The sequence below is a fragment of the Prionailurus viverrinus genome, chromosome A3 (assembly GCF_022837055.1).
Source record: "Prionailurus viverrinus isolate Anna chromosome A3, UM_Priviv_1.0, whole genome shotgun sequence".
NCBI lineage: Eukaryota > Metazoa > Chordata > Mammalia > Carnivora > Felidae > Prionailurus > Prionailurus viverrinus.
In genome coordinates, this window is record NC_062563.1 from 5,845,858 (window position 1) to 5,858,832 (window position 12,975).

A 12,975-nucleotide genomic window follows, 5' to 3' on the forward strand; every position below is an offset into this window, starting at 1 on the left:
ATGGTTCTGCAGAACGGCCCAGGCCCAGGCTAGCGGCATCTGACTGGCTGGGACCTGGTCACATGCTCTGGTTGCAAAGCAGGCTGGTCCAGGGCATCACTCATCTGGGGGTGGGGGGGTGGGGGGTGGGGGTGGGAGGCTGCTTCCCAACATGGGAGATTCCCTGAACACAAGGGAGGACTCAGACGCAGAGGGGAGGAGGGAGACCCTTGGAGGCAATGGCAGTGAAGGCTTAGGGTCCTGGAGAGAGAAATCTGGGTTTTGATGTTTGTGGGGGAATTTTCTGAGCTGGCGGGGGGGAGGGGCGCTGCTTTGAAACGCACAGACCTTGGGGTCCTTTGGTGTGGGGAGTGGGGAGGCTGCATACACCCTCCAAACCCAGCAGAGACCTATACAGGGACAGTGGCAAACTGGAGTCTGGCATCTGGCTGGTAGATGGGTTTTCTTTGGTCTCACAGTTGAAAAACAAATTGAATTAGCTGCCCATACACACTGAGAGCCGTCACATAAAAGCAGGGTTTCCGCTTCTCTTGAAAGTTAGCATTCTGTGGGAACGTCAGAATACAATTCCTGGATGGCACCCCCCCCACGCCCCCACAGGAATGTGGCTTCCAGCTCGCCCTCTCCCCAGCCCTCCCTGTTAGATCTGGGCCCCGGGTCCCTTCCTTCTGTTGTGTTTGTCTCGTGTGTGGTCTCCTTTAGTGGAAGAGGAGGAAAGTTAATTCTAACTTCGGAAACGCAGAGTCCTCACACCGGGCGGGCGACATCAGCACCCCCTGGGAACCGAGTAAAGGTGCAGAATCACAGGGCCCACGGGGACCAGGGGTGTGGGTATGCGCATTTTGACAGCTGCGGGGCGGGGTGGATTTGGGAAATTCAACAGCATGGTCAGGATGGAGAAGGTTTGCTTTCGGATCAAGCGAGGGGGAGAAATGATCTGCTCCCAGGCCACTCAACCACCAGGTGCTTCAAAGCCCGGGCTGTGTAGACAGATGCGGCTTTGGATGATGGTCTCCTCCTGAATGAGTAGCGTGACACTCTCAGAATCCCAGTCTGCTTCTCTGTGGTCCGAGAAGAACAGACCGGCGCCTGGGGGAGGGTGACGTGGGCTTAGGCAGCGAACGGTGTGGCAGGTGCCCCACTTCGAGCTTGCCAGCCGCTCACGTCTGGGAAGGAGGAAAGGGCTTCTTCTGCCGCTCAACCAAGAATAGTAAATGCTCAAAACCGGTTCCTTCGACTGAGGAAGAAACAACAGTCGTGCCAGTAAGAAACAAAACCGAAGCTTTCTCCTGGCTCTTTGGGAGACCCTGATAAATAAATCTATCTGGGAGCATCAGCTTTCCCTGGAGCGAGTGTGTGTGTGTGTGTGTGTGTGTGTGTGTGTGTGTGTGTGTTTTCCATCTGCAACTGTGGCTACTGCCACACGCACTGAAGACCGATAGGAGCTGTTTCGTGTCTTACTCCTCTGTTGAAAAATTTGTGCAAAGCCCCAGGGAAAGCGAGCTTGAGTCTGTATCTCCAGCGCAGTGAAAGGTCTGCATGGAAAGCCACATTTCATTACAGGAGTGCTAAAATAATTTCCTCTCTGGGGAAAGTAGACACACACACACACACACACACACACACACACACGCACACGCGGATCTGCACACAAGGATGTGAAACCCTGTGCACGAGGAGGCTCTCGGCCCCCTATTCCCCGCGGGCGTCTGACGTCCGTCCAGGTCATCAGGCCATGGCCAGGTGGGGAGACAGAGGGAGCAGCTCGCTAGACTGGCCAGGCTGGGGAGAGGGTGCCCCCGGGGAGCCCCCAGGGCCGCTGAACTTCTGCCGGGACAGGTGGTACAAGGGTTCTGCTGGGGAAGACGAAGTCCCTACCTCCCGCTGAATCTGAGCGTCAGCAGCATTACTTTTTTTTATTGCCTTCGAGACACACGCTGACTTGGTCAAAATCGCTCCGGCAAGATGTGAGCGATGATGTATGAAATGAAAACTTGCCCCAGCGCTGAGAGCCGGGTGTGGACTCTCGGCTGGGCCTGGCCAGACACAGCGATACCCCTCACGTTTCCAGGCTGTCTTTCAGCCAGGCGAAGCAGGCCCCAGGTGTGGAGTAGAGAGGGCGGATCCGGTTACGGCCGGCCGGGCAGTCCTGCGCTGGGCGCCCAGCTCAGGGAACCACAACCGGGGTGGGGGCTGGGGCACCGGCTGCTGGGAAACCAGATAGGCCCCCGGGAAGTTCCTGGGCCCTGGATGGCACAGGAGGGGCGCCGGGGGACAATGAGGGGGTCAGAATGCAAGCCTTGCCCTTTGATCTCTACTACTGTGATCGTGCTCTGTTCTCACCCCTCACCCCGGCTCTCGATCTCTCATAATCGGGAGAAACTGACTTTTCTCTGCTTGGCCAAAACCAGACCCTCACGAAGAATTGTGTTGTCGTTGTTGAATTTTTTTAATGTTTATGTTTGAGAGAGAGAGAGACAGAGCGTGAGCAGGGGAGGGGCAGAGAGAGAGGGAGACCCAGAATCCAAAGCAGGCTCCAGGCTCTGAGCGTCAGCAGAGTGTGATGCGGGGCTCAAACCCACGAACCACGAGATCATGACCTGAGCCGAAGTCGGTCTCTTAACCGACTGAGCCACCCAGGTGCCCCAGGATTGTGGTTTTTTTTTTTTAATTTTTAAAATGTTTTTATTTATTTTTGAGACAGAGACAGAGCATGAGCAGGGGAGGGGCAGAGAAAGAGGGAGACACAGAATGGGAAGCAGGCTCCAGGCTCTGAGCTATCGGCACAGAGCCCCACGAGGGGCTCGAACTCACAGACTGTGAGATCATGACCTGAGCCGAAGCCGGACGCTTAACCGACTGAGCCACCCAGGCGCCCCTGTTGTTATTTTTAACTTAGAAGGCTTTCCTGTTAACATATTTTCCTTTTCATCCAGATCGTAACAGACACTTCTCAAATGCTTTCTCTGTGCCCCAGTCACCTTGCAAAGCACTTTACGTGAATTGCATTAGCTTCCAAATCCTTCTGGGAACCGTAGGAGAAAAGTGACCCTAGGAAATGGGCGCTAATAGCCTCCCATTATACAGACAGGGAAACTGAGGCACAGAGCGCTTAAATCTCTGAGACACAAGGGCAAGTGGCAGGGCTGGGGTGTGAAACCAGACAGACAGGCTCCCAGGGCCAGGCGGCTAGCTCCCCTCTCCCCGACTTTCTCTAAACAATCTCCAAGATTCTGATGGTGTCTTCAGCTCTCAAACCAGCATCCCATACATTCCCGGCCAGATATTTCTCGCCTGTGTGTTGGCATTCATTCATTCATTCATTCATTCATTCATTGGTCCAGCAAGCATTCACTGAGGGCTGGGTGCAGTGCTGGGGACTCCTGTGGGGGAGGAAGCAGGGAAAATAAAGAACACACCCCCTCCCCCAGCGTGGATGGCAGGAAAGATAAAGCTAAATCACGTTGTGGGAATTCGGAGGGAACCTTATCTTTGCCCAGATCTTGGATATGGAGAGCATGTTTTCTCTTCGCCTTGCATGAGAAAAGACGGAAGGGTCTGGGGGTGAGGGGTCTGGGAGACACCTCGCCCTGGCGCCTGCATGGTCAGCCCTCGGTGAACTGTGCTTTTCAGGTATTGGTTCTGCTTATTTTGCTATTCATTCAATGGGCACTTACTGAGCACCTGCTGTGGGCCAGGCTCCACTGGGCTCCCGGTGGGATGTGCCGGGATGTGCCGAGGGGTGAACCATAATCCTGGCTTCAGGGCCTTCCTGGGGTTGAGGGGAGCAGGGCAGATGCTGACCAATCAGTTGTTTTCATATGTAAATCGGTAGCTCCAGCACCTGCTGCCCCTACCCCCTGCCTCCCTCGCTGGCCACCATCCCCCTGAAAAACTTAAGAGTGGATTAAAAAGCAGACAGGGCTGCAGCAGAGGACTGGGGAAGAAAGTAACCTCCTTCATCTCAGCCGGTGACGGAAGTGAGCTCAGGGGCAACAAAGCCCCGCGTCTGTTCCTTGTTCTGCACAGCCTGTGCACCTGCTGGTCGCTCTGCCTCGGATGCCTTTCCCTGGCGAAGCTGGCTCTCCCTCCTCCTTCCAGGACGCAGGTCAATGGCAGCTGGTCCAGGAGATCTCCTTCCCACTGCCTCATCCTGTTGACTTAGCCCCGTGGCTTATCACAAGATGATCTAGGGCGCGCCCCTCACCCGTGGACTCGGGAGGCCCGCCAGCACTCCTCTGACTGCCTCCGCAGGCCCCCGCGTTTGCTTCCTACCCACCACGATGCCCGTTTGGGTCTCTGCTCCCTGACCCTCCTGTGTTCCCTGTGCTGCCCGGCCCCGGCTGAGTGCACCACATCCTCCTCCGAGAGAATCGAGGGACAGCACTGCCACCCCTCCGGACCTCTAAGCCCGTTGAAGCTTCCCGCTTCGTCTCCTCTGGGCTGAAAGCCAGCTTTGCGATGGAGGCCGCCGTGCGGGCTCGCTCTCTGCGGTGCCCTCCAGCCCAGCACTGTGCTTGGCACTGGGACGGGCGCGTAATTTGCAGGGCCCAGTGCAAAATGAAAACAGGGGCCCTTTGTTCATAGATTAGGAAGAATTGCAACACAGAAGCAGCAGAACATTAAGCCAAGCGTGAGGCCCTTTTGAGCTTTGGGGCCTGGGCGTCCCCACGGTTGCCCGCCCAGGAAGCCCACCCTGCCTGACTCGGAGGAAGTCCTTCACAAACCTTTGTTGAAGGAAGGAGTTAACGGATAAAGGGCAGGTGGAGGGGGCTTTCAAAGGGCCTTGACTGACAGGTGGGCAGAGGGGCCTCAGGACCTGTTCCACCTGGAAGCCAGGGGCCTAAGAAACATGAATGGCTCTGACCTGTAAGCCTTGTAGATCTCTTCTCCTTGCCTGGCCTCCGGCCTCTCTTCTCCGGCTGCCATCTTGTCTAAAAGCCCCCAAAGGACTGCATGGCAGAACCATCTCTGCTCCGGAAAACTCTAGAAGGCCAGGTTTATCTCGACCAACCCCGGAGCTTTCTCCTGTTCCCAGGTGAGGCTTAGCCAGACTGTCCCCCCACCCCCCACCAGCCGGGGCTCTTGTCTCCCAAACTCAATACTTTACCTTCCTCCCAAACTCTTGTGGTGGCCCTCCATCTAACCCACCATCTGGGAACTCCTAGCTTCCGGATTTGCCTCTTTGGGGCAGTCCCAGGAGGGGAGGGAGGCAAGGTTGAACTTGTACCCACGGCCTCATTCGCACTCCGGGGGAGTATTTTGCTCCCGTTTTTACGGATGAAGACATCAAGGTTCTGAAGGGCAGTAATTTGCTTAAGTTCTCCAAACATCATCCAAGGCGTCTGTGTCCACGCCCAATAGTGCTGGGCCCCGAGGAGCTCAGGATGTTTGTGGGGTGAGGGAAGGCCAGGAGGGAAGGAAGGAGGTCTCAGGCACAGAGCCACAGAGGGGAACTGGGTGCAAGGTGGATCCTCAGACGATGCCAAGCCAGGGGCTGATGGGGAAGGGCGGACATGGGGTGGGGTAGGGGCCAGGGTATTCAGTCCCAGGCTCGGGAGTGCTAGGAAGTAAAGGGGGGGGGGGACACGGCAGAGGGGAGGAGGCGAGGCAGGTTCTGCAGCTCACACAATTTCAATCCTTCAGCAGATAATGATTTTGCGGCCACAGTGGCTACCAGGACCCGGGTCCAAGGCGCAGCGGGTACAGAGGAGGCTCAGAGAAGCCAGGCCTGGGTCTCCAGGGTGGGGGACTCCGTTTCCGGTGTGTGTGTGTGGGGGGCACGAGACAATAAAGGCAGCACGAATAACTCAAAACAGGAATCCAGGCGGTGAGGGGGAGTTCAAGAAAACACAAGAAGTGACCTTACCTCTCCTGGTCCGGGAGGAAGTGGCACCCGAGTGGCACTCGGAGGTGGAGGGTTGGCTATCGGAGCTAGGCACAGAGGGTGGGAAGGGAGAGAATTCTGGGCGGGGGGGGGGGGGGGGTCAAGAGCGAAGGCTGGCGCTAAGCGCTGGGAGGCGCACAGGGGTCAGCGTGGCTGGAGTAAATGGGGGGAGGGGGCGTGGTGGAGCAGAGGGGCGGGAGGGACTCGGGGTCACCTCCTCCGGGAAGCCTTCTCGGATTGCTGCGCGGCCTCCGCACCCCCCCCCCCCCCCCCCCCCCCCCCCCCCCGCTTCTTCCCCTTCAGCCCGAGAAGAATCCCACCGGTCCCGCTCAGGCCTCCTCCCTGGCCGGACTCCGCGTCCCCAGAGGGCAGGGCCGGCTCGGATTCCTCCCTCCGCATCCCCGCGGCGTCCCGCCCGGCGCTGGGCACCCCGTGGGCACTCGGTAAATATTTGTAGAGCGCACTAGAAGGAATGAATGAACCCATTGGGCGCAGCTGGGGGGAGGGCGGGGCCGAGGGCAGGTGGGAGGCCGCGGGCGCGGGAGGGGCCCTTGGAAGCCCGTCCTCCTCCTCCTCCTCCCAGGCCCCAGCGCGTACCAGTCTGGAGCTCCCGAGGCGGCGTCTCGTGCGATCAAGGGCGCGCACCGCTGGGAGAGCGACTCGGGGCCCCTGCTCTCCGCGCCGCAGTTCGGAAGAGAGTGGGTCGCCGCCGCCCGAGGGCGAGAGCGCGAGCGGAGCCGGAGGAAGGAGCGCTCGCCCGCCCGCCGCCTCGCTGCCTCCCCGGCGCTCGCTCTGCCGGCTCCTAGATTTGCCGGCTGCTCCTCCCACCCGCGCCCGCCTCCTCGCTCGCTCGCTCGCTCGCTCGCTCCAGCCGGTTTCCGAGCCCCGCGGTGAGCCCGGGCGAGTGCGGGGCGAGGGACCCCGGGGCTAGCGCCGAGCAGGGGGCGGGGGTCCGGGCAGAGCGCAGCCGGCCGGGGAGGGGCCATGTCCGGCGCGGGCGCAGCGGGACCCGTCTGCAGCAAGTGACCGAGCGGCGTGGACGGCCGCCTGCCCCCCTCCGCCACCTGGGGCGGCGCGGGCCCCGGTGCCGGGTGCCCGGAGCCCGGGTCGCGCGTAGAGCCGGCGCGATGCACGTGCGCTCGCTGCGCGCCGCGGCGCCCCACAGCTTCGTGGCGCTCTGGGCGCCCCTGTTCCTGCTGCGCTCCGCCCTGGCCGACTTCAGCCTGGACAACGAGGTGCACTCGAGCTTCATCCACCGGCGCCTCCGCAGCCAGGAGCGGCGGGAGATGCAGCGCGAGATCCTCTCTATCTTGGGCTTGCCCCATCGCCCGCGCCCCCACCTCCAGGGCAAGCACAACTCGGCGCCCATGTTCATGCTGGACCTGTACAACGCCATGGCGGTGGAGGAGGGCGGCGGGCCCGACGGCCCGGGCTTCTCCTACCCCTACAAGGCCGTCTTCAGTACCCAGGGCCCCCCTCTGGCCAGCCTGCAAGATAGCCGCTTCCTCACCGACGCCGACATGGTCATGAGCTTCGTCAACCTCGGTGAGTGCGGGCAGGAGGGAGGGGGTGAGCCTCTAGGTCAGGACGGGGAGGGGGGGGTCCCTTTTTGCACGCAGCCCGCCCATCTTTACACTCCGGGCGGTTTGCAAAAGCGCAGTGCCGGCGCAGGGTCCGAGCCCCCGTGGACCCCAAGCAGCGCGCGCCCCAGGTAGGGCGAGCCGGGCTCCTTCGGCCCGTGGGAGTTTGGCGGAGGAAGGGGTTGGTTTGAAGCCCCCTCCGGGTGAAGTCGGCCGGCCGCACCTCTGGGGGGCCGGAGGCGCCGGGCCCGCCGCGGCTCAGTTCAAAGCGCGGGGCTGGGTCATGTGAGCTGTGCCGGGCCCGCGCGGCCCCTGCTACCTGGATTTAAAGGGCCCTGTTGGGCGAAGCTGCCTTCCCGCCTTTTCGGGGCCCCTCTCAGCCCCGCCTGGACCTGGCATCGCAGGCGTCGCACCCCCTTCCCCGCCGCGTGAAGCCCTACCTGTCCCCTCGCGGTGCGCCCGCCTTGGCGTGCGGCGCGCCGCCAGTGTCTCCGGGCGCCCTCCTGGCGGCCGGGCGCCCCCTTGCCTCCCAGCTCTCCTGGCGGGAGCTGGGGAAGAAACGGTGCCATCGCGAGCTTTCTATTTTAAATATTTAATGATAGGTCCCGGGCGGGCAGAATCCATTTTCGGCGTTTATCACGTGTGGCGCGCAAACCGCGGGTTTTGGCGATTGAGTGGCGCGGGATCTCCGAGCAGACGCTGCCGGGGGCGGCGGGGGGACCTAGCTCTCGCCCGGAGCCGCGATGGCCCCGGGGACGGGAGGCTGGCGCTGCGGCGGGGGCGCGGGGGCTCCTCCGTCTGTGCGCGCACGGTCACCCGACTTGCTCAAACTAACCCCCGGCCGCGCGCTGTAGGACTGATGGTCAAATATTTGGTTTCCCGAGATAACACGCCCCGATAGCGCTGTTTCCTGAGCCGATTTCATTCTACGTGTGTAACTTGCTGCGAAAATGCGAACGGAGCCAGGACAACAAACTCACGCCCACGGGCGCCGTGTCAACAGGGAGACGATACCGAAGCCCCCCGCTGGGGGCGCGGGGCAGGGAAGGGGGCGCGAGGGAGCGGGGATCAACCCTCACGCTTCCAGCACCGGATAAGGTTCCCTGAGTTCCCGGGTCGCCATTGTCTGTCCTAATAATAGCGAGAAATCAAATAGTGCAGCGACTCTCAGCTAGAAAAGGGTGGGAGGTTTAGATGCCGAAATAAGTTCAAGAAAGTTTAAATTATACTAAGCAGCCTGTTAGAGGGAGGCAGCTCCATATGTCCTGATTTAGAACAATCTCCAAGATGCATGAGGTGGAAAAAAGCAAGGTGCAGATCAGTGAGGTTACGTATGTGCTTGTATATCATCCGTTCCCCCTGGAAGAAGATGCCATGAACGTGAAATACATTTTACGGGGCGGGGGGGGGGGGTAGCCCTAGAGCTGGGGCTTAGGGAGTGCGAGCTGGGGTCTGATTTTTCATTGTCTGCACTTTTGTCTGTGTGCCTTTTTTTTTTTTTTTTTACAATGTGTATTTATGACCTACACCAGAACCTAAAGAAAAATTCCAAATATATTTATAAAAGCGGGGCTCTGTAACCATCCTGAAGCTGGGGGTTAGCCAAGGCCCTTTCTCTGGTGAGGGATTTATGGTATCTAATGCTCTCTTGGGTCCCCGTGACTCTCACTGAACGCAGCAGGTCCCAGGGGTGGCCCTCAGAGCTAGGCTGGGGTCGTTAGAAAGGTATATGTAAACCCTGGCTTCTGTGGAAGGCTTTGCAAACCCAGTGCAGAAAAGCACCCTGTTTATATGGATGAGCCTCGGTGGTCAGGGCTCCCCCCACCCCAGAGTAGGACTAGGCTGCTGACTGAGCGCCTCTGGGAACCTTGGGGCAGGGCTGTTTGCTCTCCCTTGGTGGTGGGAGCGAGCTGGGACTTGTTTGGGAAGGCCACAGCTGGGTGGTTCACCTCCTCTGGCTGAACACACACCTTTCAACCCGTTAGCCCCATTTCTTTCATCTTGAAAGGACAAAGACCGGCTTGTCTGAGCCTCTTAATCAGTCGGGCTGGCTTTGGGCTTTGTGGGACAGTCCTGACTTTCTCAGGTCTTGCTTTCTGGAACATCACTCCAAATTAGATGGCAGAGTGGCTTTTAACAGAGTGCGCTGACCTTGTTTTCTTTCTCTCGCCGTCCCTAGAACTCGAGGTAATTAGTTGGGTGAAGACTTGGGCTGCAGTTTGGCAAGACTCCTCCTGTAGATGCTTTAAGGTTGGCCTTTAATTTCTGCTGAGCAACAGTGCAGGAGTAAACCGCCCGTCCCTTCCATTCTGTCCAGGCTCCAGAATTTCTCCATGGGAGGGGCTTGGGGGTGGCAGCCGGGGGTGGAGGGGAGTGTGTAGGAGACTAATCTGGAAGCTAAGTTTGCAGAGGGAGCACATGGTTTTTCCTAGGGTTGCAAAGCGCAATGGATCTGTAACATACCAAGTTTTCTAAAGGTGCGTTTAGTCTCACTTTATCCAAGCAGAAGAAAATGTCATTTGTCCCTATCAGACCATTAGTTGGTATCATGCGGGGGACCTGGGGTGACGTTGGGGGGCTGTGGGTGGAGAAGCTGGCGATCTCCACCACCCTCTCCTCCCTCCACTGCACACCGCTGCTGTCCTGCATGCCGGGGAGACCTCTGCCTGGATTCTGAAGGCTTTTGCAGACCCAGTGCATTACTCTTCTGTCTGCAGCCAAACCCAGTTTTGTTCCTCTAAGTTGTTCTCCTTGGAATTCTAGCTTTTTGCCAGGCTGAGTGGGGTCTAAACTAGAGAAGGAGCTGGGAGAGAATGTACAACAAAACCAGGTGCTGAGAATGAGGACTTCAGACCCCACCTTGTGACAAAGACCAGCCTGTCTGATGAACCCCCCCCCCCCCCCCCCTCCGCACCGTGTAACGCTAGCTGAGCTGCAAGGGAGACTCCCATCTCAGCCTGGGCCCCTTGGCTTCAATGGCGAGATTTGTAAACTGGTTTGGATTAACAAGCCCCTGATTCCTCTGTGTAGAACTTAAGTTTTTGAATTCAAAACAGGCTACCTTCTCTGAAGTTGTCCCCAGGCAATGTGAGTTCTGCAGACCGAATCCAGCCAGAGCCCCCTACCATTTTTTTTTTTTTCTTTTTGCCTTTGGGGAAATCCAGCGGCCCCTTTTGGAATCTTCAAAAGAAGCCGGCCGGCATTAGGGGTGTACGATGGGTGTTCGTCTCCGGCCCAGGTCACGAAGGAAGCAAATTTGTTGAATCTTCGGAGCTGAATTAAAAAAAAGAAAAGGCTGGAAACCGGTCATTATTGGACTGCACGTATAAAAGTGGCTTTTGTTAATGCAGCCAAAGAGCGGGGAGAAAGAAGGCTGTGCAGTTTTTTGCTTTATACCATCTGGCTGTTCTTTTTGTTGACAAGTGTTTGGCATTAAGATCTCTCCTCTTGCCCCTTAAGAACAGGCCCTACCACTGTAGACTATTAGAAAAAGATTCTGTTACAGTTTAAAAATTTCCTTCAGGGAGTGCTTCGAGAAGGGAGCATGGGCTGGAGGCATTTGCAGCTGTAACCTGGCTTGTGTTAAAATTTGGAAGGGGCGGATCCACATTCCAGCACTTGGAGCGCAGGCCCTCACTGGTGAGCAGCTGGAGGTTAATATAGATGTCACACAGGCTTTCCCCCTTCTTTCTAGCTTTCTTTTCTTGTTTGCTGCACGGTGTCCTCACTCTAGGACTGCACCAACAGCTGTGTGCTTCGGAACCCTGGCGAAATCGCTCCCCTTAAACCTCCTTTTCCTGCTTCTTAAATCACAGATCTTCCCCCACCCCCACCCCCCACCCCTTTTCCCAAGGATGTATGTGCCCCGGACTTGAACTTTCTTGATCTTCTTTGTATGCCCTTCGGGAATCCAAGCAGGTTGAGGCCGAGCCCTGGGTGCCAGCCTGCTGTGGCTAGTTTGGGGTTTTGATTCCGGGGCTCTGCTTTGGTTGTGGAGTGGGGCGAGGGAGGTGGCCCGGATAGATTGATTTCAGGACTGCAAAGGGACGATTCTGTGAATGCCCAGAGAGAAGAAACCGCTCCTAAAGCACAGCTCTTGGGACGCCTGGGTGGCTCAGTCGATTAAGCGGCAGACTTGGTTTCGGCCCAGGTCGTGATCTCACGGTTCGTGGGTTCAAGCCCCACATCGGGCTCTATGCTGACAGCGCGGAGCCTGCTTGAAATTCCCTCTCCCCCCTCCCGCCCCGACACCCCTCACCTTCTCCCCCCTCCCCGCCATCTCCCCAGGAAGAAATGAACTCAAAAGTAAAACACAGCTCTCGTGAGCTGTGGGTCAGGGGCCTTTCATCCCGGGGTAGGGCTCTCAAACCCCTGCGAGATAAACCCAGCTGGCGTCCGATCCCCTGACGGCCAGGATGCCTGTGATGTGAGCGAATATCACATGTCCGCTGAACTCCGAGACAAGTGATGACTTCATTCCGGGGAGAGTCCCATCTAAGTTGATTGATCACCCCTATCGCTTTAATATCTTTTTTCCCTATTGGGTAAGGTCATATTTGGCCCATTGCAAGCATCACAGTGTCCTAACGCTCCCCCAGTCCCCACCCTCCCCAGACTGCCCATCCGTTTTGCCAAGTGAATATTTTGAATGGAGGGCCCGAAGGGCTGGCCATGCTTGTTTCTTTGCAGTCACTCTTCAGACCTAGCTGGGGGCTGTCGACACACCGTTTCTGGTTTCTGGCAGGCTGCCGCGTCACTTTGCCTCAGTGCCCTCAGGCAGTGTGGCGGGGGTTAGGGCACAGGCAGGGATGCGTGGGACCTGTCATGTTATTGTCAGAAGGAATGCAAAGAAATGCCGTGAAAACGTGGTGGTGGGCGAGCAACGCAGCTGTGTGTACTTCTTATAAAAGACTTAAGTCCCACTGGTAAAATCAATATATTGAATTGCATGACCCTCTGCTTTTAATTAGTTTGAATCAAATGTGCCGGTGCCATTTTGCCTCCTGTCGCCTTCATGGGGTGAGGAAATACCAATATTTACATAGAAACTGTTAATTTGTGGTGAAAATGATGGCACATTTAGCTTTACACACCCAAATTGCTCAGACTTGATGGATCCCAGAGCAATGTGGAGTCGCGGGGTGACGTCACCGGGGCGCGGGAGCAGGGCAGAGGCGGCCCCAGGAATGCGGGGTCGCCTGGACCCTGGATGTCGCGCGTGCAGGTGGGAGCTGCCGTGGGTGCGGGTGCCCGGGGATGCTGGTCTTCTACGAATTTGGCCGGTTCTTACCCGGTGAGCCAGAACTGGTGCGATTGACCCGTGCATCATCTAAAATCTTTCCTCGTGAGCATTCTTACAAAGCTGTTCAGCGGGCACTTGCCTTTCTGGTTGTTTTGAGTCCCTGCTCCCAGCATGCTGGGTCTTTTGTACGGGGCAGCTCAAGGCACAGTGCTTTATTTATTCCAGAGCTTCAGATGCTTTTCTTTCCAATTCCTGAAACAGTTTAT

General features: G+C 57.8%; 2 protein-coding genes and 1 long non-coding RNA gene across 4 annotated transcripts in view; 1 reads left to right on the plus strand and 2 right to left on the minus strand.

Annotated features, from left to right (window-relative positions):
- Positions 1–1,082: 1,082 nt before the first annotated feature.
- LOC125162846 (uncharacterized) lies at positions 1,083–5,921 on the minus strand. Of its 2 annotated transcripts, XR_007151197.1 has the most exons (5): positions 5,111–5,921; positions 4,868–4,986; positions 3,955–4,153; positions 3,678–3,772; positions 1,083–1,237 (listed from the first exon to the last, which is right to left on the minus strand). It is a non-coding gene; the product is annotated as an uncharacterized LOC125162846 (long non-coding RNA). The 2 variants fall into 2 exon arrangements; XR_007151196.1 differs by having other exon boundaries at positions 4,868–5,921.
- Positions 5,922–5,987: 66 nt separating this feature from the next.
- On the minus strand, positions 5,988–6,873 carry LOC125162092 (translation initiation factor IF-2-like). The gene is made up of 3 exons (XM_047852651.1): positions 6,485–6,873; positions 6,208–6,350; positions 5,988–6,040 (listed from the first exon to the last, which is right to left on the minus strand). Exons 1-3 carry the CDS (start codon positions 6,871–6,873, stop codon positions 5,988–5,990), a joined length of 585 nt encoding a protein of 194 aa, XP_047708607.1.
- Positions 6,481–12,975, plus strand: part of BMP7 (bone morphogenetic protein 7) — a 92,544-nt gene continuing 86,049 nt past the window's right edge. The window contains exon 1 of the mRNA XM_047854104.1: positions 6,481–7,432. Coding sequence (XP_047710060.1) covers positions 7,015–7,432 — 418 coding nt within the window. The 5' untranslated portion in view covers positions 6,481–7,014. The remainder of the gene's footprint in view (positions 7,433–12,975) is intronic.